This window comes from Nesoenas mayeri, assembly GCF_963082525.1.
Source record: "Nesoenas mayeri genome assembly, chromosome: Z".
Taxonomy (NCBI): Eukaryota; Metazoa; Chordata; class Aves; order Columbiformes; family Columbidae; genus Nesoenas; species Nesoenas mayeri.
In genome coordinates this window covers 41,464,183-41,480,327 of record NC_137542.1, presented here as the reverse complement: position 1 = coordinate 41,480,327, position 16,145 = coordinate 41,464,183, and the positions used below count along the sequence as shown (strand labels likewise).

The 16,145-nt window shown below is 35.3% G+C and overlaps 1 protein-coding gene across 2 annotated transcripts in view; it reads right to left on the bottom strand.

The window, feature by feature from the left end:
- FER (FER tyrosine kinase) overlaps positions 1–16,145 on the bottom strand; it is a 159,806-nt gene that overhangs the window by 26,382 nt on the left and 117,279 nt on the right. Inside the window, exons 17-18 of one of the 2 annotated variants that reach the window (XM_080363146.1) lie at positions 13,691–13,814; positions 5,920–6,007 (exon numbers count right to left, since the gene is read on the bottom strand). In XM_080363146.1, the coding sequence (XP_080219272.1) occupies positions 6,004–6,007; positions 13,691–13,814 (128 nt within the window). In that variant the 3' untranslated portion in view covers positions 5,920–6,003. Of the gene's footprint in view, positions 1–5,919; positions 6,008–13,690; positions 13,815–16,145 lie in introns of those variants that run through there. The other variant, XM_080363145.1, reaches the window with a different exon arrangement.

The following is a 16,145-nucleotide window of genomic DNA, read 5'->3' as shown; positions in this document are numbered from 1 at the left end:
TGATGGAGCCTGGCTGTCCTGGAGATGGCTGAACACCCGCCTGCCCATGGGAAGTGGTGAATGAATCCGTTGTTTTGCTTTGCTTGCACGCATGGCTTTTGATTTACTTATTAAACTGTCTTTATCCTCACCCAAGATTTTTTCCCATTTTACCCATCCAATTCTCTCCCGCATTCCCCTGGGAGGGCAGCGAGCGAGCGGCCGTGTGGGGGTTAGTTGCCGGTTCGTGTTAAACCATGACAGGAGAATAAGAAACTAGTCCAGATAAACATGTGCAAGAGAGGAGAGGACAGTCTGCACAAGGAACAAAGGGAAAAAAAGGGTGGCAGGAAAGATTAAAACCCCCTTGTTTAATCACTTGTAAGCTTACTCATACTGAAAAATCCTGCCCAGAAATAACTCTAAATGCAAGAAGCCTTTTAGATCAAGTATTTTTACTTACTCTGCCATCCTAACTCCTATATACACTTTTTCAAGACTGGGACTTGGCCCTTATTTCACTGATCTGTTTTTATTTCCCAGAACCCATGAGATTTGGTGAAGTATTTGACATCCAGCTTTGCCAGGAGCTTTTTCTGTCAGGCTTGAGTGATTTAGCTTAAATCTGTGAACAACAAAATATCAAACATTGATTCAACGTTTCTTACAGCTCCATGTACCTTGATGATCTCCCTCAATCTTTCAGATCAGTTAACATGCCGATAAGACTTTCTTCACTGCCTGCTGCCTTGCATAAGGGATTCTGAAATAGCCTTTGACAAAGAGTAAGTCCCTATTTCAATCAATACTCACAGTGATATAAAAATGTTTCATAAAAGCATATTCCTGCACTATAATTTTGCCAAATGAGACAGAAACAGGCTGAGAACTACAGAGCAATGACAAAAAGTGAGAGAAAGTAACATGCACTTAGATTACTGTATGTTTTATTTTACTCATTTTCAGGAACTGTGATTCCTTTAAGATGCACTCAGTTTGTTCATATTTTTTTTTTGTGAGAAGTACCAATTAGAGCTGAATTTACTTTTGAACTGAGCTGTACATGCAAAACTTCATGTAAGTTTTTCTGAGCTTTACAAGAAAAACATCTTGATTCTCAAAGAAAGATCAACAATAAGCTGGAAACCAGCATCTTCTTTGTTACTTGGTATGTAGAAAGATATGCCACCTACGATCATGCAGAAGTTATATATTCTCTAAAACATAACATTTTTCAATTGCATAAAGTTTAAAAATAACTTATTTCAAGAAGGCACACTAAAATCCGTTTTACATTCCTCCTTCCTCTGTTTTTCGATATGTACATAGCCACATACCTTCTCTGAATGTAATACCTCAGTGATAAAACTTCAGCAATGTAAAGCTTAAAGGAACCTCTGAAAAACTTACTGAGGCACTGGGAAGCACTACATTGAAGTAAGGTATATCATCACTAGTACTAGCTGAAAAAAATAGCGAATAAAGATTTCGCCAAATCCAAAAAACAGGTGTAAACTAGTACGTGTATATAAATATCTATATAACTGTGTATAAAAATTAGAAAAGTGAAATATGTTTAGTTTCATCAGGAAAGCAGTTTGGGAATACATTATTCATTATCATTGACATGCAGCCTAAGAATTTTTTATTAAAATGAAACTAGTTTCCTGTCTAAGGCAAATAGGGTACGTTCCTCTTTGGAATGTCAAGAATCAGTATTAGGAAGCCAATATAATACTGAACCAATACATTATATCTTAGTGTAACATATATTCCCTTTTCAAGAAACATTAATAAGAATTTTAGGTTATAAGAAATAAAATAGGAAAAGTTCTGCACTCTAAAGAAAACAGTGTACATGAAAGCATTCTTTGGCTTTACTAAATGAACACTGACACACAGCGTACCCTCTGGTCAATGATCTATGCTGAAAAGAAGAACCTCATACCTCAATCCTGAGGTGAGAGGCATTTAGTTGACTGCATTCTTCCTCTCCTCCCCTCCCCAATCCACCTTCTTCTGCTTTTGTACTAGTCCTATCATCTACTTTATCATATACCACTAACAAGTCCTTTATCCACTGCAAAAATGAAGTCCTGCAGTCCATCTCTCCTTTTGGTACAGATTATAAAAATATAGTTTAAAAATTCTGTGGAAATACCACTACTGGTATAGTCAGCCACAAACATTGTTTGCATCTCTTGGTTGTGAAGTATTTGGTATTTTATGTATCTGACAAGGGGATGTCTGAACTTCCTAAGTAGATTTAATACGAAACTTTGAACTCCAAAATACAGTAAATGGAGAAGAATTACTGCTGCACCTTCATGGCAATGGCCACAATAACTTGTTAAATAACATGTATTGATGTATAACAAAAGCAGTCATTATCACCTAAGGTCCTACTACTTTTCCAGTTGAATTTAAAGACATTTTTTCTATTGATTTCAGCATGGCAAGTTGTATTTAATGCACTTAGTTAAACACTCAACATTGGTTTTGCAATATCTCCTGCACTTACACATCAGTCGGTGAGATCAGTTCATTTTTCACAATAGCAAAATTCTTACTTCAAACATAGGAAGCAAACCATTATTTTATTTTAAACAAACAGATAGCCAGTGATAATTTCCTTTGATATCTCATGATACTTTCAGATTCGTACCTTACCATTTGCTCCTAATTATTAGTCTTAAAATTGCAATGTTCTCCAGACTTCACTTTTATTACAAATCCATTCAAAAAGAGTGTTTAAGGCATAGATAGATACTTCAAGAAAATGGGTAATGAAGCTCTTCCTAAAAGAACATGTAAATATTTATATTGTTCAACATTAGGTTGCATTTTTCCTCTCCGGAACATATTAGGGAATTTCAACATTATCTGCAAATTATGTCTTTTGTACTCAAAGAAATTTGTATACACAAACTAGCAAAATCTGTAGAAACACATCTGATTGGCATACTGGAACTTCTTGTTCTACCTCTTAAGAGTTCAATAGTAAGTCAGAGAAATTAAAATTCTTGTGGAGAGCAATGAAAGCTAAGAGAATGTGGAATATGGAACTCTTAAAAATGAAAACCCTGAAATTAAATGAAGATATGAGGTAGAAATGTCTAGATGTTGTAGATGATAGCAATCTAATCAGGGTTGCACACATATAAATAGTAAAACACTATCTTTTCTGTACTTGCTTCTGCATAAAGTATGTAGGTATGTCCTTTGACAATAGTTCCAGAGTACACTTTTATTGACCTTGTGTAACACAAGACTTGTTATTTCTCTAAACAGTAGATGTCACTAAACTTTTTACTTTAGTCATAGAAAGTAATCACATTTCATCCACTATTCTGCATTGCAACAGGCCTATGAGAGTAGAGAGAATATTATTTATATTTTGTAGAAAAGCGATATGACTTTATGATCACCACAATAACTGTCACAAACACTAGCTTCAATATCTTGTAGTCTCATTTTTTACTTTTCACTTTTTAATTAGAGAGAGCCTGTTGCTCTCCTGCAGTGAGCAGATTTATTGTTCTAAAAAGAAGTTATTCAAATTATTTTGTGTGAATAAAACTTGCAATTTCCCTGTATTTATCAAGAAGAAAATATTACTGCAGTGAAATAAAAACAAGCCTAACACAATACTATAACACTCAAGATGCTACAGCTTATTAAATGGAGTAAGGGAATCTAAGAAATTTTGCTACATTTTTTGAATCCCATTTTCTTTATTTAAAGCAAGGCTTACTCATTTAAGAGAATTTTCTGTATCAGGGATATCTCATAAGAAAAAGATACAGTGACTCAAATCGACAAAGAAAAAAAAAATCTTTCATAATATGCATCTTCTGTAACAATAAAAAAAGAATTTATTCTGATTTCCTACAATAAATATCACCCTTTCTACAATTAGCTTTTGACATTCAACTCTTCTCTCTACTCTCTATAAAACACTACATTTTTGAATGCAATAACTTAATTTTGGTTTTACACACAAGAACAGCCATCTCACAAGAATAAAATAGATACGCTTCTAAAAAAACAGATCACATAACTATATGCATCATATATGATCTTTAACTATTGTATCTTGAAGTATTCTGAACATACACTTTGTGCTGTCCTTGTGGGCCCTCTGATAAGCATAACCTCTAATTGCTAACTGAAAGATGAGGTATACAAAACAGAAAGCAAAAGCAGAACCTGTTATACACTTCTAGCTGTTGTGAAAAATAACATTATTTGCAGCTTCTCCTGTGTTAGTAGTTAATGGTGAAAATAATAATGGCGGAACTAATATATTTGCAGCTTCGCCGGTGTTAGCAGTTAATGGTGAATTCTATCACCGCAGATATTTTTATCACAATAGTTTAATGTCAATATGGACACTGCATTTTTAAAAATAACTAGGTCTACAAAATAGTTCAGCAATAGCATTCCAAACAATTTATCTATGACTATCTTTAGTTTAACTCTTCATGACATTTAAAATCATCATCTTAGGAAAAGTGACCTACTGAAATCTCAGAAGTCTGAAATAATTAGGATATTTTCCCCGTTTTATGAGGAACACACATAGGATGATATTCAAGCACAACCTAAACATGGAGCACTAGGGAAAGTTTATCATAAAATGAAAATATCAACCTAATTGAAACCTTTAACAGACACTTCAAACCATTAATAGAAAGAACGATTTTTGCCTGATCAAACTGGATAACCCCTGATGCCATTCAGCTGACACATTGACTGTGTATTGGCTAGATGTAAGATGAAACCTGAAGGCCATTTCAGTTAAATAAGATGAAAAGTTATAACTGCCTTATCATCAAAAGAAAATTCAATCACAGAAAGGAAGAAACTTCAATTTGCCTTTCCAAACTGGGAAACAGCAGAATCTAATATCCTGTACTAAACTGGCTTCTGGGAACTATTAATTATTAATATGAGCCTCAGAACTACCACAGTTAACAACTTTTTTTTGTACTTGTGTTAATAGGTGCCTTGATAATTGAATATTTGAAGAGTAGCAAATGGTATAGATACTTGGTACTGGAAATTCCCAATGGCAAATAAAATCTGCTCCAATAGCAGCCGAATAAAGTAATGTGTTATTCTTAAAAAAACCAAACCAAACCAAACCAAAAAAAAAAGGATACCAGAACTATCAGTTCTATCATTAATGTGCTAATAACTTTAAGTTTGTATAATGATATGTGTAGCCTACTGCTTATTTATGTAACACAATAACACCCAAAAGCCACATATATTAATATATATTTCCTACACTCTGATCAGTAACTCCCTTGGTAACAGAAGCACATCAAGCATAATTCAGGAAGGTATGAAAGACAGCTTGGCCTTATTGAGATACAATGATATGTTGAGATGCACAGTAAACAAAAATGTATTCAGACATGTCTTATATGTTACTCTGACCATCCAAATCCATTAATCTGTTACTCTAATTAAAAGCCTTCTGCACTTGTGGCAAAGTTGAATCTGAGATAGCTAATTTACTTTTAATAGAGGTTGGGGTGAATTTCAAATAGAGCACACAAGGGGAAGCACTATCAACCTCTACAACAAATATATACAGTCTGAAAGGAAAAATTGTATTTCTCTTCCTTTTAAAATCTTTTGTTATTCAGCTATGCCAGAATTCAATAGCTTAGGGAAACAGAAAATAGATTGGAAGAGAGCTCACTATATACTCCAAAGCAACTCTTCTTTGTAGTTCACATCCACTTACACCACAGCATATTTTGAATTCAACAATCTCTCTAACTTATTATAATGATTTTAAAGTATACAATATTTGTAATATTTAATTTAGTGGGCTTGGATATTTACATTTCCCTTGTTTTTTTCCCTTAATACTTTCAGATCAGAATCACACAAGCTCATTAAAGAAAAAATAGTCGTGTTGCTCAAATAAGATTTCAGACAACCAGAAGTACCAATTCAGAACTGATTCAACTTTAATTGTAAGTGGTTTTCTCTAGGATCAAGCCACATTTACCTGTGTGAAAGTGGAGAAGACTGTAAATTTCACACACACAAAAAAAACCCCACACTACCAACAAAAAACCTTGAAAGCCCTTGGAAACCTATTTTTAAAAGCTGAAACCTAGTACATATTACATCCATACATTTATATCTATATGGCAGATAGAGTGAAATGTAGCAGTGTTCACCTGTTCCTTCTCCTAGATGACAGCAGCTGAACAGCACTGTATTATTTATTTTAGGGTTGGCAATACTGCATTTTGAAGAAACACAGTAATGTGCAAACCATGAAAAATAAACTCCTGGAGCACTCGAAAGTATTGACACATTTGTATTGATAAATGCTATGGTCCAGAATGCAGTTTTAATAGTCATTGATGTAAAAAGGATCTTGTGCAGAACAAGTACCTCAACAGCGTGGCACCTTTGGAGAGCAGAGACAAGAGCCCTAACACAGCATTAGCAGAGTGTCAGCACACAGTGCAGCATTTAGGCAAGTGCAGCACTCTCTTCTTGCATGAGAAGCGGAGTGCCAAGTAGCGCAATGAGGGGAGTAGCACCATTGTTTTGGCAACAGTCAACTCTTCCTTAATTTGCTTAGCAACAACTAGGACTTCCAGGAGCTGTTTTTTCCAACTTAACGTAATTTTGAAAGATTTAGCAGACAAATCCTCAACTACCCATAACAGAACTGGGAGAATGAGGACTCCTGCAGTCTTCCTGCATACTTGCAACCAGGATCATTTGTCCAAAAAACACCATGCATTTGTAACGGTTCTTCCATTAGTACCTCTTATGATCAATAAACCAAATAAAAAATAATACATAACTTGTGCAAAACCCTCAGTTCTATAATTGCACAGTGTCTTTGTTAATCCACTAAAGTCAGTGGAAATACTGGTTTTAGCAGAAAAAAGTTTACTAGTTAAGAGGCAACGTGGAATGTTGCATAAAGCTTGTCCATATTAAGAAATGAAAGCTCAACACATTGTCCTGTAATGGACCAATCAAATTTAAAGTTTGACTGAAAATTATTTTATAGAAATGACAGAAAAAATTGTGAGGCTTTTTTTTTTCCCCCCAACACTAACAGCATACCTAAATAAAGAGGCTTAGAGAAAGTAACAGTTCATCAAAGTTCCCATTTGTGGTTTTAACTTTAAATAGAATGGAATAATTTCTAACACTTGTATCGTAAAAAACACACTTTGAAATATCATTTTATATAAACCAGAGACATCATCTTATAAATAAAGCTTGAAACTACAATTATTCATTACATTTACATGGTGTTCCAACTGTACTACTGAAAATAATTCTCTGAAAGACTTATTTGTTGAAGCATGATCAACTATTATTATTAATAATAATAAGCTACTTTGGAACAGAACCAAAGCAGCGATTCCACTGAGCACTGAATTGCTTGAAGCCAGAGAGAAGCAGGTACAGACAAGTATTTAGCTTCTGTCTTCTACTGGATTTAGGCAGAGAAACGAAGCATGCAGGTTCTCCCCTCTCCTTAGGAAGGTGACCTGCTTTGGAGCTAAGCCATCACTCTGCTGCTCCCAGAGTCTTGAATCACTAGAGACACACTAAACTGAACAGCACCTATGCTAAACTGAGTAGGATTACTTTTCATCCTTTTTGTGGTAGCTGAACTATTGTCTCAGGAGGAAATGGAATGTTCACAGCAAATGAAAGACTAACTTAACTACTAAGTATAGCTCTTATGGCATTCATGGCTGTGAAAGAGTTCTGACACCTGTTTCCAAAATTCTTTATGTTAGTAGTCACCAGACTGAGGACGAAAAAAAGGTCTGAGAGCAGAGTAGATCATGTAAACTAGATTAGTAACAGGGAAGGGAGTATTTTCCTAGCAATTTCTGTGTAATTTATAAAAATGGTAGCTATCTAATGAAAACTACAGAAATCCAGAATTAATATCAACAGAACCAGCATTTCATAGCATGAAGCTGAACCTGACAATTTCATGTAGGATTTGTAATAGCTAGAAAACTACGGCAAAACCAAGCAGCAGTAATATGACTGAAAACGGAAGAAACGGACCACAGAACATGATCATCTTACCAACTAACACATTTTCTTCAGTTCAGAATATGGGAGACTTCCAGAACATAACTGCTTCAACCAAAAGGAAAACTAGGGAATATACCTGGAATGTAGTTAATCTGTACTTTCTCACACACATAATGCATATATTGAATATATGTCATTTGAATCAGATACCAACTTTACAGCACATTTGGCAGATTCATAGTTGAAGCCTACTGGTGGTAAATTTAGTAAAAAAAATGACATTGCGAATGTTCATGAATTAATCACTTATAAAATTCTAACATTTATTATAGCTGTCTCCTAATAATGCATCTTCAAACTTGTTTAATCACAGAAGGGTTTGGGTTGGAAGGGACATGCAGAGGTCATCTTACCTAACACCCCTGCAGTGAGCAGGGACATCATCAATCAGCTCACGTTGTTCAGAGACCCATCCAGCCTGGCCTGGAATGTCACCAGGGATGGGACATCTAGCGCCACTCTGGGAAACCTGGGCCAGTGTTTCACCACCCCCAATGTAAAAAATGTCTTCCTCATGTCTGGCTTGAATATTCTCCCCTTTAGTTTAAAACCATTACCCCATGTCCTATCTCAACAGGCTCTGCCAAAAAGTCTGTGCCATCTTTCTTATAGCCCCCTTTTAAGTACTGAAAGTCCACAATAAGGCTTCTCTTTTCAAGGCTGAACACCCCCAGCTCTCAGTTTGCCCTCACAGCAGAGCTACTTCAGCCTTCTGATCATTTTCGTGGCCCCCTCTGGCCCCTCTCCAACAGGTCCATGTCTTTCCTGTGCTGAGAAAGCGCACATTGTCAGTTCATGTCCAGTCTTTCATCCACAGTACACCCAAGTCCTTCTCAGCAGGGCTGCTCTCCATCCCTTCATCCCCCAGCCTGTATTGATGCTGGGGTTTGCCTGGACCCAGGTGCAGGACCTTGCACTTGGCCTTATTGAACTGCATGAGGTTCACATTAAATTATTTTAAATAAACAAACTGGTTCCTAATGGATTTGTAAAAGCTCTTAAAAAAGGTAAAAATCAATCTACTTCTCAAGTAAAGCAGTGAAACTATGTGCAGAACACTATCAAGGAGCACAGTAGTTAACAAAAAAAATCCATTTTTGCTAGTGTCAAGTAGAATTATATAGGTATTACTTGTAGATAAAGGTACAACAACTTGTAGATAAAGCTATAACACAATTTTCCACACAAAAATATTTTCAAGACCTAACTGTTTTTCTGATTTTGAAAGGCTGTACTGAGTACTGAATGATAAAAACAGAGAAAATTCTACACATAATTGCTTCATTCAGTATTAAAATAGTTTTCTAATTGAGTTATATGATAATCTGTATTATTTTCATTGAAAAATGATGGTGGTAAAGAGGGGGAAATAAAACAAACAATAGGTATGTCCAAATTCTCTGAACTGGGTAGTTGCAGCTTCTCTCCTGTACTCTCACAGGACTGGTTTGGGAACTAAAAATAAAATAAGGACAAATGCATTCATCACATGAAAATCAAATACTGGAAAAGAAGACCACTCAAAAATGCTTATTGAACCAACTGAAATTATCACATCTCCATCCTTCTCTTGTGTTTCTAATTAACAGGAAAAATTGAACTATCTAAACAATAGCACATGGTAAAAATGAACAGAAGGAACCAATTCTTCAACCTCATATGAATTAAATGAAGATGAAATGACTACACTCTTGTGTAGTCAATCACTCTTTTAATTTCTTTTAATAACATCTTTTCATGCAGCTTTTTTTATTTTTCCTTTCAGCCCACTCATTTCTGCTCTTTAAACAGAACAAAGAGAGAGCAAAGAACAATCTGGACACCAGCGGATATAAAAATGCCGATCAAATAATCACTCATATGACTTAACCATTCTAAGTCTGACAGATTTTAACTTTATATTTGTACCTACTGAAACACCACAGCATACACAAAAATAGAAAACAAAGAGCAGGTAATTTGTTGCACTGGCCCCACTACTGAAAGTCTAAGGTAAAGTATGACTCAAATAGCAATTTCAGAAAGCCAGTTCAGATTTAGGTAGAACTTTAAAATATAAAAACTAAGAATAGCTACAATTAAAAAGTGGCTTTAAAAATAATTCGAATAAACTGCTAAGCAGACTTTATTTTCATATTAACAGATCACATGCACATAGTACTAAATTATGGTCACCTAAACTACTCAAAAAACATGTGAGGATTCTGAACAAATCTTTAAAATAGCAAATAAAATACTGCAGATAAAACCAGCATGAAGCAAACCAATTCTGTTTTGCTGCAAACTACATAATAGAAACCATTTCTAATTACATATTACTGATCCTTCTTAAGTAATAGTAATCAAAGCCTATGGGATTTTAAACAAAATAAAAAAACCATTCTGCTGATTATTCAATTTTCTCTCTAGTTACTTCTCTTACTCCTCTTTTACTCGAGAATCACTTTCAGTTGACGAAGTTTATGACAAAAAAACCCACTTTTTTTTTGTTCCTTTGAAAAACTACTGATCTTTTTACATAGTGCTAAATCTTCTGCCTATTATTAATTAAACAGTTCCATTCCAATCTACACGCTCTCAACATTAAACTTACCCATGACTAACTGGTCTTACCTGACCAAAAAAGGAGGGAACAAGGGCTCCCAAATTCCTTGTACGGACCATGCAGTCACAGAGCCGCACTTTCAGTGTTCGGGTAAGGAAGGACTGAAGCGCCAGTGGGGCTCTGAGTCTTGAACACCTAAGAATTTGCTTACAAAGCACTAGCCAGTTTAACTTTTCCCTGCTAGATTGACATTCCCTTGTTCAGCGTATTGGCGGCACAGCAAGTACCCATCAAGTAGCAGATGCTCTGTGTGTCTGTGGCAGGCAGGGCTTCCAGACAGATGTATCTGCAGGCAGACCCCTGGATTGCCCAGAAATATAGGATAAATGCTCAAACTCCTCATCCAGTTCTGGGCCCCTCAGTTCAAGAAGGACAGAGAACTGCTGGAGAGAGTTCAGCGTAGGGCAACAAAGATGATGAAGGGAGTGGAACATCTCCCTTATGAGGAAAGGCTGAAGGACCTGGGGCTCTTTAATTTGGAGAAGAGGAGACTGAGGGGTGACCTTATTAATGTTTACAAATATACACAGGGTGAGCGTCACGAGGATGGAGCCAGGCTCTTCTCGGTGACAAACAATGGTAGGACAAGGGGTAATGGGATCAAGCTGGAACACAAGAGGTTCCACTTAAAATTGAGAAGAAACTTCTTTTCAGTGAGGGTAAGAGAGCACTGGAGCAGGCTGCCCAGGGGGGCTGTGGAGTCTCCTACTCTGGAGACATTCAAAACCCGCCTGGACACGTTCCTGTGTAGCGTCATCTAGGTGCTCCTGCTCCAGCAGGGGGATTGGACTAGATGATCTTTCGAGGTCCCTTCCAATCACTAGTATTCTAAGATTCCATGATTCTATACTAAAATGCAGTTTGGTTTTCAGTAAAATACACTTTAAAGCTTTATGAGCTAGTCTTCTAGAGTAAGGATTTGCCAATTAACCTGTACTAGTAGCTCAAAAAAACCCCACAAAACACTCAGGGGTGCCTCTGTCATCACTGCTAGAATTACTACTCTTGGTTGATTGTTGTCCCGATTCAGAAATTCTGTTTATGGTTACCAATCAAATTCAGAAGAATTAGCTCTTAAATAAAATAAGCACACACTACAGGCAACCACATAAAAGCAAAAATAATATTGAATATTGGAGAAAATAAGACTGGTAAAATAATACTGGGAATGCATATTTTGATATATTAAAATGTAAAAAGTATGTTTCATTGAAGTATGATGCTTTCCTGAAGATACTGTTTGCTTGCTTAGTTGCACTTTAAAACTGCAGTTTTCTTCAGGATGAATCTACAAAAAATTTTGGGTTTGCCTTTAAGGAAAGTGGTAGATATCTGTGACAAACTCCTGTGACAATATGTGATAAAAATAAACAGATTTTGTGAAGCTTTTGAAAGCTAAAAAGTAAATGAGGGAAAGAAATCTTTCCCAACTTGTATCACAGTATGTGTAACTCAGGCTGGGTGCATTGGCAAATCTACAACACTAGCTAAGATTAGATTACAGCTATTTTCCTGATTTGAGATCCATATGACATATTTGTATTCAGCTTTCTAACCGAAAACAATGAAACAATGAAATCTTCACCTGGTAAGACATTTTAACATGTATCTTCTCTCTGAAATACATTCTCTGAATCACTGTTACCTTTGTAAATACACCTTAAGAATAGCTTTTCCTATTCACTGCTAACTGCCAATGCATCTTTCAGAGATACCATGAAGCCACATTGCCATCTGTAGTAATTAGAACAGATCTAATGCACACAGATGAGCAGGGATAACCTTTTTCCAGAGTAAAAAAAAAAAAAGAAAATAAAAAAAAGGAAGGTAGCAATAGCACTTCTCCAAAAATAATTGTTTCTAAAATTATTTACATTTAGTTATTCAGCTCTACTATTTTTCCCCTTGGTTTTATTTTCTAAGAACGCAAGAGTTCTAAAACGGCACTTCTGATATAACATTGGTCTGACAGTTACAGAAATTATAAAGCAATAGAGCATTTATGAGGCTAGTGTAAACCACCAGTGCTATTACTTGGTCTGATTTTTCTCTGATTTTTATGCTGTGATTTTCATGGTAAACAGAGCCGGGCTGAAACACATTCTATCATGACAGAATGTTGGGACCCTAGTCCTACTTTTACTCATGGTGTTTACAATACTTGTCTGGGATTTCCCAAAAGGAATATTCCTTAGTTTTATATTGTGCATTAGGTTGTTGTTTTTCTTTCAGCATTACTGATCATGATCTTGTAGAAGTGTTTCAATTAACTTGTGCTTCAGAATAATTTTCCAAGTTTTGGAAACAGCATAAGATTACTGCTCTATTTAAGCTTCCTTAAGTCAAGTCAAACACACAAAAAAGAGCAGATAACATATAAACAACACTTACAAATAGTAAGTACACTGTGATATTCTGAGAAAAAAAAAAAAAGGTGGAAATTAACTACATTCCTTTTGATACAGACTGACTATAAGCAGCTCCATAGCAGAGTCAAACTGGAGAAGAAACAACCAAAAGGAATGGTAGGAACAGAAATAAAGTACCCCAATAGCATAATGCCTGATAATCTTCCATATTTTAGAGAAAGTAGTTCGGGAATTAATATTTTAATATACAGACATTTTCTGCTAAACCAGTGGATTTTCTGAAACATACTTGAAACGTAACATAATTTCTTTGTTGGCCATGCAAGTAAATTTAAACAGGATATAAAGCCTCACAGATTGCTTTTTGCCATGGTTCATTGCCAGCATATGAACTATGCTCCTTATAATGCTAATTACTACGGTGACTTATTTTGAACAAATGAACAAGACAGTTTTGAATTAGACATGCAATAATGATCTCCTTTCAGAAAAAGAAAGCATGTAGTCTTTTTTAAAAAAAAATTCTAGGGATCACTCCTGTTGAGAATAAACACCATATACATTTAAAGATGTAGCATTTCCAATGATAAAAATTACAATAGTGAGAAAAAAATATCTTCCTTACCTATGTATACAATTTTTTGATTCGAGATAGGCCATACCAGAAGCAGCATCTAATGAAAATTTCACCAGCTGTTTGGTTTTTAGCTCATCCTTTTTTTTTCTTAAAAAGGACAGGAAATCACCTCCTAGAAAAACAGACAGGTGGACAGTGAGAAAAGATAGATAGTTTAGCTGTCATTAGGGGTGCAAGACCAAACAAAATGCAACTATTAGCTGTTCTCCTCAACCTATTAGTTTAAGGTTAGCCTAAGGAAAAGACAGAACTCACCTTTCAAAATCCACTTTCCCTAAGTTCTCGTAAATACTCGGTGTTTTAAAGTGGAATCTGCACAGCATGTTTTTGATGTACCCAAAATCTTCACCAGTGTACACTAAATATGGACTCATATGAAAATTGTCAACAAAAACAGTTGATAATTTGTGATAAATATACTTCTCTAATCACAGAATAGTTGCTGTAGGGGTTTATAAAAACTATTAATAAAGAGGTTAGGTCGTATTAGTTACACAAGAGTCATAGATCTTTAACTGATCATTTGCAGTGGTGTTTCTTAAATTCTACACTGATGTTTCTGGATGTGTAACACAGCATTTTACCTCTTTGGGCCACGTTAGCTGCACTTTTGACACTAGCAACTAAAGGCAAACAACTCTTACTGTAACTTCACAGTGTTCTACCTTGGAGGAACAAAGTTGCTGTCCTCCTGTCTTAGGAGTGGAAAGATCAGCATGGAGGATTTCCAAAAGGAAATTTGTGTTTGCAAAAGAAGTTTCTGAAAAACTAACATCCCATCATGCCCCTTACTCTCAGGCTGAGTAACAGACAGATAGAGAATCAAGAGCTGACTGGATGCTCTTAACTCTAAAGTAAATCTGAAATACCTTCCGTTCTACAAAAGACAGTTACACACATCTCCAAAACCTGACACAGCGAATCTTGGGATACTGAGATTTAAATTATAATGAGATCTTAAAAGAACAAAAAACTATTGCAAACTGGACTGGGTAACAATCACCCTTCCTTTAATCTGAGAGGTTACTGACATAGTATGGTAACTGACAAAAGGTAGGTATTGGCAGAGAGAAGAAAGATAAACGCTACGTTGAAATATGTGTAATTTTAAATACATTTTAACAGACTTATTCTGGCTATAGCAGAGAGTTAATGATTTTTAAGGAATTCCCCCCTCCAACACATAAAAACAAGCTCATGCAAATTATTTTATTTATCTACTGAGAACTCATTGCTCTGTACATAGGAATCATCTTTTGATTAGTATGATTACTTCAGTAAGATTAGTAAACCAAGGAAGCTTACAGAGAAAACAAATAAGACCATCCTAAAAAAACAAAAAAAACAAAACCAAAACAACAACAACAACAACAACAAACAAACACCAAAACAAACACTACCCTCAATCAACCAATGTTCCAATATTGAAGACTGAGAATTTATAGCCCCTTTCTGCTGGAAGAACCGAAAACAGAGATAAGCTCAGTTTGATATACTACAAAAAGAGATGTCTTCTCACACAGCTGTACTAAAAACGAAAGAACAAGTGCTAAGAAAGTTCTATTTATAAAAAGTATTACAACAACATCACAGTGAATCTAAACTGATATTCTTCACAAATTATACAAATTCTTCGTACAAATGAGTTATTGCTCTCCACAATCAACAATTAAAATCTGTTCTCAAATAACAAGATACTATATTCATTAATAAAACAGCACAGTATACCTTGAGCTGTGTACAGTATATTTTATGCCTATCATAAAAACACAGTTTTACTAAAATTATCTTAGTCTATCTCAGAGTCTCAATAGTGAAAAAACTCAGCAGAGGTGTGTTTTCACTAGCAGTTCCATTTTATCTGTCCTTGCACAGAGGTAACAAAAATCTCCTTTAAATAATCTGTTCAATACTGATTTGGAAGCACTGTTAGTTGCAGACAAAATAATAGAGCAAAGTGATACACATCTCATTCTGTATAAGATATGTAATTTTAAACTAAATCGTGATTATCTTCATAATTGTGATAGCAACATAGGCTTAAGTACCTTTCCTTTAACTAACAGAATTACTCTTACTAGTAAATTCTGACTTTTCTGAAATTTCTGACTTTTTTCCTACTGTGGTTAATGTTCCAGCTATTCCTCTTCACAGGAAGGCATCCATGTGAGTATGTTCAAAGCTGAGTTAAGAGGATTTCACTACAAACTCTCCAGCATAGGACTGTAGCTACGCAATACCTTCATGTGCTTCTGAAAACAAGCTTAAATGTAAAAAGCCCTAATTCACTATTTGTAGCACACAGCTGTTGGTAAAAATTAAATAAACAGACCAATCAGACTATGAAACAACTGAAACAAAACTACATGACTACGTAAGAGTAACCAATGCTTTCTCTTATATGTGGATTTTCCATGGTATTCTACATGGCTACCTGTTATTC